Below are 17,630 nucleotides of genomic sequence, written 5' to 3'. Positions count from 1 at the left end.
GGGTCTGGCTTATGAATTTCCTGTATTTTCGCGGGCTTTGAGCTTGCGCTTAAAACGTTGTAGCTGAGGCACAATTCGTCTGGCCTTGTGGCCTGGTCAGGTTTCACTCCTCACGTCCATGGGCCGGCCTCAAGGGTAGAGTGGGGTGGGAAAAGCAATGGTGACTTGTCTTCCTAAATAGGCCATAAATAACACAAATTCCAGCTCTTTGGCAGGCAGAGACCCACACTATTCCCTCCCTTTATGTCTTAGTTTATGACTTAAGCTAGGCTGCTAAGGTGTTATACTATTGTACTTCGTAGTGCAGTAGTGAATCTGGGCCAATGTTGTTATGTACTTCGGGAAAATATATACAGAAACAAATGCGCGAAATAATGCTGGTGTAGTTAATTCATTGTTAGAGTGTCCTTTTTCGAGAAGAAATAATACTGAGAGAAAGGAAGTTTTAAATAAAGAGAGAGTCTACCGAGATACCTACGACATCGCTACAATTTTTCTCACAGATAATCTTAAAACGCGAGTTTCTATTGCATCCTGGTATGGGCAACATAGTAGGCTAATAATAATAGACTAATAATAATAATAATAATAATAATAATAATAATAATAATAATAATAATAATACAGTAATAATGATATTAATAATATAATAACAATAATAATTAATATCATAAATAAACATTTCCTATCGGAGGCACTTAAACTACTTGCATCTGGCCTCACCGAGGATTTCGAATCACCGGCCGCTACTGGTTAGAATGATAGCTGTAGGCCTAATAATGTTCCCCTCACCACATTCATTTTTTGAACGAAATCTTTTCCTGTAATCTCTCTATCACAATTAGGCCTACTAATATAAGGTTCATAATGATTTCTTGATGTGTATCTGCCTTGATTAAATTTCTGCTTTTGTTTTGGTGGGAGCTTCATTTTCTTCGAATACTTAGGTAACTCTCCAAACAAATATCAGAACTCACTGATTCTCATTCATAACTTGGATACGAGACACTATCGTCTGAACTTCTTCCATTAAACTTTCGGATATTACAGTACATGCTGTTTTATTTGTTTCTGTAATGTAAGACTAAGTTTATGTAAAAATATAATCTCGAGTTGAGCCTCCACCAATAGGCATAGATTTATAATTAATGTTTGAAGGGGTGTGAATGAGCTGGTCCAAATCCATACGTTTCTTGTGTGAATTTATTTCTTACACATATTGGAAAGCTACTAGTAAAATATTATAAAATTCACTCAACAAATAATAAAAGTAGCTATACGCTGAAGAACTTATCATACCGCACCTAACAACATTGAAAGCTAAACTTTTAATAATTTCTCCTGTAAAATTTTGTCTTTGCAACTTAGAATTATAATATAATTCTCACCTATTCATTTGTTTATACAACACCATACCTTTAGTAAATTAAGTATGCGGATGCTTCTCAACCTTCCAACACCATATTAACTAACCTTCACTCCTGGTAACATGTTTTACATTAACCCAGATATGCCTACCGTCCTTCTATAAGGACAGTGGTCAATGTTTCAAATTACCCTCTCTGCTGTTAATGCATTTGTTTTTTCACAGGTGTCACTATTACTGGTCTTAATTAGAGGCTTGCTAGGTGTGGTAAGACTGGTAATGAGAGTTCTGGTCATCGTTGAGTTTGAGATGTGGACGTGAGAATTGTTCGTTTATTTCAGCTATGGCATCCGAGACGCAAATCAGATAAGAATGTTAAATATTTTTACAGTTCGGAATTATTTTACAAATTGTTATAGATGAAATGACTCCTAATAAACATAAATATTACGTGAAACCACAATGCGTTCGAAATATCTATTCATTGCAACATTACAATGACGAAAACTTATGTGTCCTTTTAGAAGGACAGTAGGCATATTCCCATACATTTTGAAATTGTTTCGCTTTTTCAAATTTTAGTGGATTTTCCGTGCATGAAATGCTATCTATGTTTGAAAATTATGCTAAGAGCGAAATTTCATCTCAAATACAGACATATCGCTATAATGCAGCCTACAAATGTCACTGAAGATGTAAGAGACTAGAATTCAGGGGACAAACGTGATGTAACACCTACTAATCTATCTGGTTCACAGCTTGCAGCAGGAGCAAAAATATTTCACTATAGCTTTCTTGAAGAGGAGGGGGAGGGTTTAGGAATGGGGTGACAAATTTGTTGCATGTGAAGAGCAGACACAAAGTCATAGCAATGTTTCTGCGAACACAGAAATATCTGAATACTTTCAAGGGAAAAATTATTCCGGGGCCGGGTATTGATCTCGGGATCTTTGGCTTAGCACATCAACTCTCTGCTGACTGAGCTACCCAGGAACTACACCCGATACCATCTCAACTTTTCCCTTTATATCCACTTACCTCAAGTGGGCTGACAAGATGCCTGAAAGCCAACTTTGAGTACACACAAACTCTGTGTGACTTGAATTGTGGTTTTCTGTTAACTAGCTCAGTGACATATATCATGCAAATCTGGCTTTCAGCCTATAGTCACACAGAGTTTGTGTGCACTCAAAATTGGGTTTCTGGCATCTTGTCAGCCCACTGAGGTGTGTGGATATCAAGAGAAAAGTTGAGATGGTGTCAGGTGTTGTTTCTGGGTAGCTAGTCGGCAGAGCGTTGGTGCGCTAAGCCAAAGGTCCTGGGATCGATACCCGGCTCCAGAACAATTTTTCCCTTGAAATTATTCAAATCTGCTTCACAGGGAGCTATACCTGAAAGCCAGATTTGCACAGCAAGATCTGTTTACAAGTGGAAGAGTGGTGATGTTCTGGAGGGAGGAATTCATTGGACACACTGTAAGTTTCTATTGTTTTTCATTTATTATTTTTGGAAGAGGTCTTATTTTCTATCTAAACTGTCACTGTCATAACAATGTAGATTTGAGAAAATGAACTCAAACCTGTCTCTCGACATTGCCACACCATTTGTTTCATTATACGTATCGTCTCTTCTCTCCCAATATTACCTCTTCCTCGACACTTCAACATTTTTTCGCCTATTACGTATTTTTAACGTATCAGTAGCAGTACGGTACTACTCAATGACGATATCATTCTAGAGTTTAAATGAATGTAGCCACAATGCAACGCTCTTCAGAATAATATTATTAACAATAATAAACTATAATAAAATAACTACGTAATAATTTGTTAATAATAATAATATTAATAATAATAATATTAATAGTAATAATAGTAATAATAATAATAATAATAATAATAATAATAATAATAATAATAAATAACAATTACACTGTTTCCTTTCATGTAAGCAAAGTTTACAATTCTTCCTCAAAATGTATGCTCATATGCCTACTGTCCTTTTAAAAGGACACCTGTTTCTAGCTCAACCAGTTACAACTAGAATGTATAGACACCATAGATGTACTTCAAAGATATACTGCATTAAATATAATTTGTAAAACACACAAAAGTGCAAAAAAATATTTCAGGCATATCTGGGTTAATATCAAAATTGAATGCAGCAACATACATGGGTGACAACACAACAATAACAAAGCAATATTATGAAACAAGAGAAAACCAATAATCAATGAAAATTAAGATGCCAATATAAATTAAGGTGCAAAGTAGTAGCATCTTATTCTAAACATCAGAAGTAATTATACTCATGGCATCCATAATTATTTTAACATACCTATCATCTTTTTCCTCAGAAAAACGACTGCTATTTTCTTTGTTCGAAGGGAGGTAAAGTCGTGTTATCACCCTTTTCACACGAGGTTGTTTAGCGTCAATGAAATTGGTGATAGCGAGATGGTATTTGGTGAGATGAGGCCGAGGATTCGCCATAGATTGCCTGGCATTCGCTTTACGGTTGGAGAAAACCTCGGAAAAAAACCCAACCAGGTAATCAGTCCAAGCGGGGATGGAACCTGCGCCCGAGAGCAACTTCAGACAGGCAGAGAAACGTTTTAACCGACTGATCCACGCCAGTGGCCATTGTAAAGTTTCTTATACACTTTACATTCATAACAAAACTCAATTTTTGACCATTTTTTACTTCGCCCCTTTTTCACGCACACCCGCGATTTGTAATTCATTGTGACTCAGACAAATGATTGCATGATTGTCAGAAAATTATATGGTAACATTTATTGTTATAAAATAATATTAAAACTAATTCTTTCTTTCTAATAATGTGTTAATAGCTTCATGTATATTTGCTGTTATTATTACTTTAAAAATAATTTGTAAAAGATGACACTCTTGATTATATATATTATATATATTTTGATGTACCGAAGTACATTTCTTCATTCACTCTTGATTATATTTTATAAAGAATCTACCTGGCTCAAACAAGATACTAAGGTATTCTCTATTATTCTGTCATACAGTTAATAACATGTTCTATAAAACTAATGCCTTGTGATAGTATTTAACATTAGATCTTTCTCCTGTTTCATAGATATATTCCACTCATCTACTACATAACCACTGTGTCAACATGTATTCAAATAACCCAATATTCTTATCTTTGTTGTAGCATGGCCATATATGATTAATTCTACTAGGTGTTCATAAGATGATGTACACATCTGGAAAGTGTATGTACATGAAATGTTGGATAGTGGAGATATTTAATCAAATATATTTTATATTAATCATATTATTGATCATGCATGGATACTTTTTTTTTCCCCCTTGTTCCCTTAATATAAATTTAGAGTAAAAAAATGTAGTCATTAGCAGCTCGAGGAATTTAAATGTCCCTCAATAGATTGTGTATACCTCCCATATTGGACCCACATTTTATTTTGTTATGAGGAACAGTCTGTAAGTTACAAATTGAAGTAGTGACCTACATTTTTCAATGAGGCACTTGAAGCTATCACTGTTATTGATGTGCACGCAAGCAAAACAAGAAGCAGCACATCCGAATGAGTGTATCACTGGCGACTTAATCAAAGCAATGATGCATGCTTTGTCTTCAGCTGGTAATAAAGCACCTGTGAATATCCGAGCTACCATACCGCACACTTCATCCTGTCTGCTTGGATCAAGTCACCAACCTGTTGAACATATTGCCTCCATGACAATTTCCATTGGCAGACCTACTCAGTGTTCAATATTTGTCCATTCTTCAGAAAACTTCTGCATCCAATTGTAAATAACTTGACATGACAGACAATGCTCACCATATATATGCAGCATTTGATTTCTTTATGAATATCCTTTGCTGCCAGATCTTTTGCTCAGAAAAATTGCGCAACAAAGCACTGCTTGACAATGGTACATTCATGAATGCAGAGATGCTACCATCTTGCAATATCTACTTCTTTGTTTCTGTTATGTGCACATCGATCACCTTGATACCAGCATGTAGCAGTGATTAGTTTCAGGCACCTCATTAAAAATCTAGATTTCTACTTCGATCTGTAACTTACTGACTCACTTACTGACTCGCCTATGTATCAATAAAAAATCTAGATTTCTACTTCGATCTGTAACTTACTGACTCGCCTATGTATCAATAAAAAAAAAATCTAGATTTCTACTTCGATCTGTAACTTACTGACTCGTCTATGTATCAATAAAAAATCTAGATTTCTACTTCAATCTGTAACTTACTGACTCGCCTATGTATCCACTGACTCGCCTATGTATCAATAAAAAATCTAGATTTCTACTTCGATCTGTAACTTACTGACTCGTCTATGTATCAATAAAAAATCTAGATTTCTACTTCAATCTGTAACTTACTGACTCGCCTACGTATCAATAAAAAATCTAGATTTCTACTTCGATCTGTAACTTACTGACTCGCCTATGTATCAATAAAAAACCTAGATTTCTACTTCGATCTGTAACTTACTGACTCGTCTATGTATCAATAAAAAATCTAGATTTCTACTTTGATCTGTAACTTACTGACTCGCCTATGTATCAATCATTCTGACTGAGGCAATGATACCTAATCAAGAAAAGGCGCAATGTGTCTTTTGAATGAAATTTTCAATATGTACGCAGGATATGACCCCTACAAGGCTAATATTAAGTACTAGTATAATGCATTTCTGAAACAGGCAATTTACACGCATTAAAGATGTAGCTGGCCGATTCATTCTTTGGATTCAGATGATTGTCCAAAATAATGGGTTTCAATGGAGTTTTTTAATCATATCAATAATTATAATGCATAGCTTGGAAAGGTGTTGTTCTCTATCAAGTCGATTTTCCACTTAAACAGCACATGTCAGAGTAAGACAGAGTAAGTGGTGAACAAACAATGACAGATGAAACATACCTGGACAAATTGGAAAGTGGAGAATTTTCAATCTAACATGTTTCCCAGCAAGACACTGAAGTCGACATATCAAAGAATTCCTCAACAAGACTTTCCCCGGGTATTGATCAGATGTAACAGATGAACAATCTATCACCTGTTAAATTTATTTTTATACGACTATGTAAAGAATTCAATCTACACAATGCCAATTCCAAGTTGAGAGATATTAAGACAATACATAAGTGACACAGTAAACATTGTTACATTCATTATACTGTGAAACACTTACACATAGCAAGAAATAAAATACCACTTAGATATTTTAAGGGCAACAATAGTACACATGCTGGATTCCGGTATATACTTGATAGTTATGCTGACTCTACTTGCTATTTCTATTTGTGTTTTCTGGGAGAGAGGGAAGTTACATCCAAACTAAACAGTTTGTGGATAACTCATATGAGTATATTTGATTTTATCACATCCTGATATTTTCTTTTTCGTGTTTGGTAGCATCTGAACACAGTCGTATCCTGTTCTACAAACCATGCTTTCCTACTTTATGTTATGGTATCTATTATCATGACGAATTACAGTACTAAGGGCAGGTTTCATAAAAAAAAATGAAGTAACACGTTGTTTGTTAACACATGCTAACATTTTAACAATTTATTGTGTTAAAATCCTTTGTGAATTTCGTTTCCACGAACGATTTCCACATGGATGCTAACTAACATTTTGTTATCTTTCGCGAAAATTAAGAATAGTATGAATCAGGGAAATCGTGTCAGAACCTAAGCATTTCACCTGCTTCACATACAGATAACCTGTGAAATATTAGGTCTTTTGCAATGTGGCAATTATTAATTGTTATTGAAAATAAACAACAAAAGACCTAATGCTGTGAAAAGGAATAAAGGATCCAATTTTATTAATAAAGAAAAATCTTTGTTAGGGAATTGGTGATAGTTTGAAAATGCAAGAAAACAGATGGTGTGAAAATCAAAGCCAAGGATGTTGAGTGGGTGTGGATTACTAATGCATTCAATTGCCATGGGGGACATTTTCACAAGAATTAAGCAATGTAGCCCCTCTTCAATTGATGGAAAGTTGCATATTTTCGTCTCATTCTCATGTAGCATTAGAAACGAAAGTAACTAATTTGCAACATGGAAGAGAGAGGTATATTTCCGTTGTGTATCATAATCTTTCGCCAATTTCGTCTGCTATCTTTCTGATAACTATTTTCGAGAGTCTATACCTCAGTAAAAATTCGTCCTGGGATAGTTAATTAATTATACATACCTCTCTTGCACCAACGTATAGTATGTTTTGAAGGTCTAACGCAGCAATTCTGCATCTACAGTGCAGGGGCGTATTTTGTGGGCTACCGGTGGTAGCCCAAGGAAATTACAAAAGAAAAAGTTTATAATATAACATAATGTAATAATTTTGTATTATTAGTTTTACCATAGTAATTAAAATTAAAGTAATTGTTAGATATATTTTGTGTAATAATAGGGTCAGCGGTAGCCCAAACCCTTTAACCAGTATACGCCTCTGCTACAGTGTAACTTACACCAGCTATAGTTCAGATTTTAACAATTTTGTTAAGGTTTTAATAGAGGAAATTCTGATGTTAACTTAAAAAACAGTTTAATAAATTATTTAACTTAACAACTGTTCACAAAACAGTTTGTGTTAAATTTATTGGTAAAATTGGTTCTGAGTATTATCACTTCCTTTGTTTACAATGGAGGGAGAAAGAGAGAGAGAGAGAAAAAAAAAAGGCACTGTTGTGGACATACAAAGCATTAAGGCAGCATCTTTTCTGTCCTACAGCTGAGACATGGTATTATTACATTATGTATTCCTGACCAGTGCAATTCTTGCAAAGAATTTTCATATTATTATTGGAGGAAATGTTATCTATTCGAACTATGTTTTCTTATACGCGACTCATCTACATCCATAAAATGTTTTCAACAAGTGTTTCAATTAACTTTGAGTATGAAGTTCTACATACATTCATTAATATTTAATACAGTAGGGCTTTAAAATTAATTTCGAAATATTAATTTTTCAACACTAATAAAATTACTTACTACTTAATAATTTTCCAGCATCAATTCATTTTAGTATTCTTCTGATAGCTATTTATCAGAATACTTCTTAGTAAATAAGCAAGATAGTTTCACACGTGTGGGTTGAATACTGCCTTTCACATAAATCCTCCTCCCGCTTCTCAATACAATCTTGCCAGAGTTTGATTTCTAATCTGCACAGAATCTTATGTTACTAATATCAGGGAAGGAAAAAAAAAAACGCATATACTCTCTCTTACCATTCACACATAGAAAACCAGAGCAATTTTCTGATATTAGTATTTCTTATTGAATAACAAAGTACTCTAAACACCGACTTAAGTTTTAACATAGGATATTAATAAATACTGTGCACGTTTGCTTACCTTTGGGGCCTCTACAGTGCTTTTTTTTGGCCTTCGCTGCCTGTTCTTCTCTTTGCCGCCATCGCCCTCTGTCCCAGATTCCCTGTCACTAGCACGCTGACTCTTCTCACTACCCTTTCGCTTCTTAATGATCCGCTTCACTCTGAAGATAGATGGAAGATTCACATCCCCAGACCCTGAACGAGGAGTAGAGGCAGGACTGGGACTAGATTTAGCAACAATGCAACATCGCTTAAAATCTTGCGAGAGTTTTTCTAGATCCAAAAAGAAATTAGAATCTGATAAACTTTTCTCAATCCTTAAACGTTTCACCTTTTTCTTCCTTCTTTTATGTTTGTGATGTGGCATGCCTGAAGTAAATCTCAGCATTCTTGATGCTGAAGTTTTAGATGCTGAAATATTCCGAATACTTCCTTGATGGCTTGAACTACAAGGTGATCCCGCAGAACTGGACAGTCGGCGTTGCCTGGGAAACTGGAACTGAGGGCCACGTTCATTCTCAGGTCCCGATTCTATCTCACCCCAATCACCAGATTCATTTCTTCTCCTGCTCTTCTTTCTCTTTTCAACCCACGTCCCTAACTTAGTCTGAGGAGATGCTTCTAACTTCCGTTGTACTCCACTTTTCACTTTAGGAGATTTTGACGTAAATCTCTTTGTCTCACTACGTTCAGTAACCACATTGGGAAGCTCTAAGCGTTTATTCATTCTTTCGCATATCTCGTTTAATACTGTGCCGTTTTTATGTTCCTTCATGTTCATCTCTTCACTGGGAAGTTCTATCACAGGATGTTTCACATCTCTTTCAGTTTGTTGTTCACTAGTCTTAGTTATAACGCCAGACTTCTTGTTTGGTTGAGATTTGCTATCTCCCTCTTTACAGTTATGGTCACAAGGTGCTAATGGCAAATTAGGCTCTAGGACTGGAGGTGCTTTTTTCGGTCTTCCAGGGCCTCGTTTGACAGGAGCCACTGGAACTGGAGATGGAGCAGGTGGGTTTTCGTCACAACTGTCTGTCCCACTTGCTGCTACTCTACTTCCACAGTCACCACATCCTGTAGTGTCTACTTTTCTTTCATTATTCGTTTTTTTCCCCATTTCTTTTATTTGTCCAGATCCACGGGATCGGGATGGGCGACCGGGACCTCTCTTTACTGTGTTACCTCGTCGTTCTTCTCCAAGGAAAAGAACAGGTGGAGGTGGAGTGCTACGTGGACTTGTCGTGAGAGGCGGAGCCGGAGAATGAGCCGGGGGGTTGGAAGCTGGCGAGCAAGACTGATGTATGGGTGAACCGGCCACCGACTGTATCCCACTATCAGGAGAGACATTCGACACAGAGCAATCTAGTCTCATGTAAGATTCCAGCTCTGGCATACACTTTCCAATACCGCCAGAACGTGAACTCTCTGCAGCAGATTCCAATTTCACTGCTAATTTGGGAGGCCTGCCCCGTTTTCGTCTTCTAGGCTCCTCTCTCGCTGCTGAAGATGAGGAGAGTATTTCAGTCTTCTCCACAAACTGTTGCAGCAAAGTAGAGGAGTACCCGGATGTCGGGCCACTTCCGTTGCCACCAGTTTCGTCCTCGCCACTCTCCCCGCTGCTGCTGGCGTCGGCTTCCTCTGCCTCCTGAGCCACTTCCTCACTGTCAATATGGATCCTTTTGATGGCCTCGCTGACTACTTGCTCTGGCAGCTCCACATCACTACCAGATTCCACAGCTCTTTGATTTCCGCTTTGTTGTTGCTGCTGCTGTTGGTTGACATTACCTCCATCCGCAGCAACCTTCCCGCTCTCCGAACTAACATCTTCAAATCCATCAAATGGAGCCCCACCATCATCATGGTTACCAGTTGTAACAACATCAGGCAGTATGGCTGCTAGATCTTCTTGATTTATAACCTACCAGAGTAAGACAAAATTATCTCATCAATATAATATACTTTTAAAATCAACATACACAATATTTATGTCATACAAAGGGAAATACTATACTACACATTTGTAAGCAAAAGAAAATCTAAGATTTAATATTCTGAAAAGGTAATAATTGAAAACTTTAAAAGTTACATTCTAAAAATACTTCGAACTGAATATGCCTTAAACTGAGGTCAGAATTAACATTTTCACGAAAATGGAGGGGCTGTTACATGATACATTATACAGTACTTCCAAAGCAATACCATCTCAAAATACATCAAAGTGCAAGGTTAACAGTGACTTAAAAGTGCACGGATAAATGAGCACATTTTATTAAAAAATATACATTTTATCAGAATACTTTTACTTGAAAGGCAGGCACGCTATAAAATACAGAAAACACTGTATTATATTTCCCTTTTAATTTACTTTAATGAAATAACTCATATCTTTATTCACCCAGTTTCATCTTGTTATTCATTCACATTCTCTTAAGTTCCAACAATGTATTCACATTAGCACCATTTCATCTAAGTGTACAACAACCTTAACTACTGAACTCTCGACAGAAGGCACCTTTCAACCAGCATTTAGTAGAGGATGTGAAGGAAGGGATTTTGTTACGAAAAAATTTGCAAGCACCATTCACAACATCATGTCTGACGCTCTTCTGTCTTTCTTTATATTTTCTTCTTTTTTTTTTTTTTACCAAAATAAAAATCTGAAGAACGACACACAGAAAATATATAAATAGGACAATCCAGAGTTGATTATAAGTACGATTTTTAAACATTAATTAAAATCAATCTATAATCTCTCAGCAAATTAAAATATAATAAGTATTAGGGATATGATAGAAATACTCTACCATTCTAATGACTAGCAACAGCAAAAATCACGAACAGCACTCACTACGCTTAATATCCAGTATCCTGTAGAGACATTTATACTTATCAAATCAGTCCTAGGCCACATCTTCGCTCTTTCAGTTTTGTGCATGTAATTAATAACAGTATTTTTGGAATGAATGTTCAGCATTACAGATATCAACTAGTCACAAAATTGATAGTTTAAGAGAAGAAATGTGAAAGGTAAGAATGTAAAATTGTTAAATAAAATTACGAGTGGCAGTAATTGAAGCCAAATTGCTGTTTGTTTTTAAGACGTATATTTACTGAACAATTTTATAAAAAGTTCAAATATATAATACCTTGAAAAACTTAGAAATAAAGAAGTCAATATATGTATCTATAGCACAGTAATTCTCGAGATATCATTTACACAAGATACATATCATCTACAGCCTCCAACACCTTTTCTCAATATAACTGATAAGTACATACTATAAATCCCAAATTCTCCCTCAGCTAAGTTCCTTTACCTTATTTTCGACAACTGGATCGTCTACTGTTATCTTGCTAAGTACATCTAACTTTTTAACATCTGTTTTGAATTTCAATTGGTAATAAATAAAATGTAATCCCTCTCCCCTTCCATAAGTCAAGTTTACTATCAATGCCTTTACTTCCCCTAGAGTTCCTAACATATCTTTTCTGGCTTACTGAAGGATATTTCGGTTCTACAAAGTACATTTTGAAGTTTAATGATATTTGAAATCTTTTTCAAGCCAAAAAATAAATAAATAAATAAATAAAATAAAATAAATAATAATAATAATAATAATAATAATAATAATAATAATAATAAATGTAAGAACACTTGATTCACTAGTCTTATTTTTAATGTTTTCTTATACACAAATACTAAGCATAAACTTATATCCTGTCCGTCTGCTCTTTCCAGTTTTGATTCTAAAATGGCAGTCTTGGTAATGTGACCAGAATTCTTAAAAAAAAAAAATATATATATATATATATATATATTTTTTTTTTTTGATATCTTTGGACAGTTCCTCATATGTCAAGTGGAAAAAAAAAAAAGTCTTCTTATTCTTCCATTTTAAGTCTTAAAAATAATAAGCATATTCAGCATAGGTTCCTCAGCTTCTTCTAAAATGTCATTTCCAATCTTAATGTAACCACTGTCTGACTGTCCTCTTCCAATTCTCATCACTAGAGAGTTAGCTTAGGCCACATTTTTCAGATTCTTCCTGCCACTGTTCCAGCTTTTTTTTTTGGGGGGGGGGGGGGGTAATCTCAATTTATTTTCCTTCCGTATTAATATATCATCTGCAAATCCCAAAATTTCCAAATTTCTGTGTCTTCATTTTTCATAATTTTTAGAATTTCATCTAATGCCACATTAAACAATAATGGAGAAAGTACTTCCTTGTCTAACTCCTTGTGACGTTTTAAACAACCTTGATATTTTATTTTCTACTCTTACACAATTTACGCAACGTGAATATATATTTTTAATTCTTGCAATCATATTTCTATTAATTTCGAGTTTCTCTAAAGCTTTCCATATTTTATTCCTGTCAATTGAGTCAAAAGCTTTACTTATATATACGAATGCAATGACAGTAACTTTACTGTATTTCCATTTCTTCTCTATTAATTGTCTAACAGTGAATATAAGGTCTATTGTTGATATTTCTGGTCTAAAACCGTGTTGTTCTTCCTGAAATTTATTTTATTTTCAATTTCTATTTTCAACTTTAAATAAATTGTTCTTTCATAGGATAAGACACTGAGACAATAAAGTAATGTCCCTATAATTTCTACAATCTTTTTTGTCACCTTTTTTGTAAATAGGTATAATAGGCCTAATAATAATAATAATAATAATAATAATAATAATAATAATAATAATAATAATAATAATTTATTTCTGCCAATTTTGTGGCATTTTTCCTTCTTTCCAAATTACTCTCATTAAAGCCACTGCATTCCCATTGGTCCAGCCACGTTTATCATCTCAATTGTTACTCATCTTCACCTGTTGCTTTCCCATTTTTCATTTTATCTAAAGCCAGGGACATACGCAAGAGGGGGGGGGAGGGTTACCAGGTTTGAACCCTTCCCCCCTTGAGCTTATATATTTCAATAAATTTGATTGTTTCCATGAATTTCTCTGTTATGTAAAGTGTCTTACCTATCATATACAAATAACTGTTGACTATATATATATATATATATATATATATATATATATATATATATATATATACACACAGTAGAACTTGGTTATAGTGACCTCGTTTTGTGCGACACCTCGCCTATAACGTCAAATATTCTGTGGTCCCAATTAATTCCCCATAAGACATATGCTTTTCTACCTTGCTTAATACGACAAACGTATATGCCTCTACCTCGCATATAACGTCATTTTCAACCTCAGTTTGGAATACAATTTTCTAAGAACCAAAGTATTTTAAGAAATATTTTGCTGAAATCTAACAAATCCTTTACTGTTCCCTTCTATCACAGACCTCTGGAATGCAGGCAGATTCCCCAACCCATTGTAACCTGCCCGAATTCTTGAGGTATTAATGGTACCTGCATGCAGTCAGTTTCGACAGGAAGTTTTCACTAAGTGCACACATTTTAACGCAGTATGGTCACCAAAAGAAGTGAGTGACACTTTAGAAGCCATTAGAATTGTGAACATTTCTATGAAGCTAGAGGAGGGAGTATGAAGCTAGGAGAAGGAGCAGTGAAATTGCAACTGAAATAATGAACATAGAATGTAATTTAGAAAGTGTATATTGGGCAAGTAGGAGACAACAGAGTAAAATGACTGATTACTTCACTCCTCAGAAAATAAGTTTGGTGAGTAATGAACAAACTGTTTTAATACACAATACTGTATTTATAATTGTACATGTATTTTATTGTGTTCATGGTATGCTTAAAAGTGAATACATAAATCTAAAATAAGCCTAATTATGTTTATTATTTTTTATTTTCCACCTCACTAGACTGATAATATGAATCTCGGTTACTACGACACTCGTTTATAACAACATAATTTTCAAGGTCCCTTGGATGTCGTTATAACTAAGTTCTACTGTATATATATATATATATATATATATATATATATATATATATAAAATTATTGTGTAAATATAATAATAATGTAATAATGACACAAGCATTTTTTATTATACAAAATTAAACATAAGTTAAAATTTGTTAAGAATTGGATGGCTGTGAAAAAATTCAGTTTCAAAGATTTTATAAGGATATTCATGAATATGTTCTATTGAACATAGTATAGGCCTAATATTAATGACCCCTATGTACTATACTGTTTATTAAAATATATTGCAGTTGGTATTTAATATTAGATGACAGAAAAATTTAACTTGTCAAGACAATATAACACACTAATTATGTATGCAATCTCAGTAACTGGCTGAAGCACTGACATTGTTTTGAAAAACGCTAACAAAACCCTTTCGGGATACTCAGATCATAAATATCTTTCCCATTCCACTCATCAGTGGTCAGTGTCTTTTTTTGCTCTTCGAGTTCAGTATGAATGAATTCTGGAACATCTAGAGTGGGAAATGCAATAACGGGGTTTGCATTGTCAGTAAGTAATTCTACAGACATTAAATCAGTAAGTGAAAGACCGAGGAAACAGACACAGAGTGCTTCGTGTGTTGTGAAATTTGAAATATGGCATCCTGTGTGAACATCACTGTGTAACTGACAAACTTCTGCAAACGCCGTTTAGTGCACTGAGTTATAGCGATAAACTTAAGATAAAGAGGATGGTCCTCCATAACCTTTTCTTAATCTGGAAACAAAGATAAAAACATGTGTTAGGCATTTCAATGTTAATCTATATGAGGGAATCCATTGGTTTATGGGTATGAGAAACTTAACAAAATGTTCTGCTGGCCATGTCTTCTATTTTCAAAAGAAAAACACGTTTTTAACAGTACTGGGTATACTGATGTAAACAACATTTATAAAGAGGACAAGAGGCATAAGAAACCTATTCATTATATTGTACTTGCAAGAATACAAGGATTGAATTTACTCTAAGCAATCAACATAAAATTGCGATTGAAAGGCATAATGAGATAGTTATCTTAACCGATGGCTGTTGAATGGTTTAGATATCAATGCCAATCAATCCGTACTATTATTTTTCTCGCGGTATATGGCATTCAAATCATTCTAACCTATCTGATGATATTTCCCCCCCCCCCCCTTCCGTTTCTTTCGATTCCCTAACCGTTTCAAATGTATATCATTTTACCTTTTAGGTGTGTTTCCAAATTATATGTAATATGCTTTGTCAAATCTGGCAACCTTTTCATAAGGGAAGCTAAATTTATTATATATTATCTGAATAACAGAAAAAATGCTGGGAGTTTCTTTCCTGGGGTCGCAAGACCTTGCATTTAGGGATCACAATGAAAGCAGTTCATCTGTAAATAGAGGCAATGACGCTGAGGTTCTCAACCTGTTGGCACGCAATGATCTAGAATTATGTAATCATTTAGTCTTCAACTTCATTTCGTGGTTCTTCTCCTGGTATACAAAATGAGTTAGTACTATCTATCTCTGAATTAATGATTCTTGAAATAAAAAAATAAATTTCAAAAACCAATTTTGTGGCTTTAATCCTTGACGAGACTTCAGATATCACTAAGAAATGTCAAATGTATTCAATTCTTAGGTATGTCACAACTGATGGCAATGTTGAAGAATAGTTTTTATGTTTCACAAATGTGAGTGTAGGCCGTTCTGCCATCTCCTTCTTTAATAATGCCGTCGAGGTGTTAAATGATTTTGAATGTGGTTCAAAACTTATAGCCCAGACCTACAATGGTGCTGCAGTTATGGCTGGGCAACATGGCGATCTACAACCAAAAATTTGCAAGCAGTACAAAAATGCCTTATTTGTCCATTGCTATGCACATAAATTAAATCTAGTGCTGTCACAATCTGCTAATTTCATTAAGAAAGTAACAGTGTACTTTGCTACTCTGCCTAGCTTTGGGACATTTTTTTTTTCTAAATCTGCTGAAAGAACTGAGGTTTTATACACGCATCTTAAGAAAAGATTTCCATCTGTCGCAGCAATACTCAAAGTGACAGTGCTTGTTGTTACAACCACGAATTTCAAGAGAATTAAAATATTTGATTGATATACTATATCATAGTTCAAGTATGTTCATTGTTGAGTTTCTTCTAAATATCTTCAAAATAATATTAATTTTGTGTATAAGTGTTAGTTTCGCTAAGCATTCTAGCTGAAAGACAGCAAACTAATTTAAATTAACTGGACCAAATGTGGATATTAAAGTCATGGCGATTCAGTTCTCCAGACTGTGAATGATAAGTTATCAAGAGAAGTTTCGCAAATTGATACCTGTGACATCAATTTTACATTTCAGAATAAAACCAATTTAACAACAAATGTGGGTCCTATAGAACGAAAGAACAGAGCTGTAAGTAATTGTTAGTTCTAATAACAACATGTATAACATTACAGAAATAATTTCTATGCCTGAATTAAATACAAAACAAGGAGCTGTTAATGTACTGCAAGAAGTTACTGCTATGTAGATACTCCTAAATGATGACGCGAATCCAAACTGGCAGCAGATTTGTAACGAAAGGTGAAAAGGTATAATTAAAATGGCTTGACTCCGCCTCACGTGTCTAAAGTTAAAAATACACCAGCTGTAACTGTAAATAATTCATATTATGATATCCTCATGGATGAAAATGAGAATGTAGAGGACACAACTTCGACTCCAACAATGCCACTGCCACAGAACCCACCACCTATATTTATTGCGGATGTAGTTAACGTGCATGATCTCATAAATTGTATCAGACAAAAACTTTTCCATTCAGACTTCTCATACAGTGGCGCCAACTTTTGAAAAATTTTGGGTAGGCTCAAAATTTTGAATTACAATAAAATATCAAATTCTCCCTATGTCTATTCACAACAATGATATAAAATATAGAATGACAGAAAAAATAGAGACCTGACAAACTTTTTGATAAG

The 17,630-nt window shown here is 34.5% G+C and overlaps 1 protein-coding gene across 5 annotated transcripts in view; it reads right to left on the bottom strand.

The window, feature by feature from the left end:
- Window positions 1–17,630, bottom strand: part of ash1 (histone-lysine N-methyltransferase ash1) — a 498,911-nt gene that overhangs the window by 218,559 nt on the left and 262,722 nt on the right. For all 5 annotated transcript variants that reach the window (XM_069848493.1, XM_069848495.1, XM_069848496.1 and 2 more), the window contains one exon: window positions 8,769–10,667. In XM_069848493.1, coding sequence (XP_069704594.1) covers window positions 8,769–10,667 — 1,899 coding nt within the window. The remainder of the gene's footprint in view (window positions 1–8,768; window positions 10,668–17,630) is intronic.

The sequence above is a fragment of the Periplaneta americana genome, chromosome 15, assembly GCF_040183065.1.
Source record: "Periplaneta americana isolate PAMFEO1 chromosome 15, P.americana_PAMFEO1_priV1, whole genome shotgun sequence".
NCBI classification, from domain to species: Eukaryota; Metazoa; Arthropoda; class Insecta; order Blattodea; family Blattidae; genus Periplaneta; species Periplaneta americana.
Note: the sequence above shows the minus strand (reverse complement) of the source record. Positions and strands in the feature narration are given on the sequence as shown.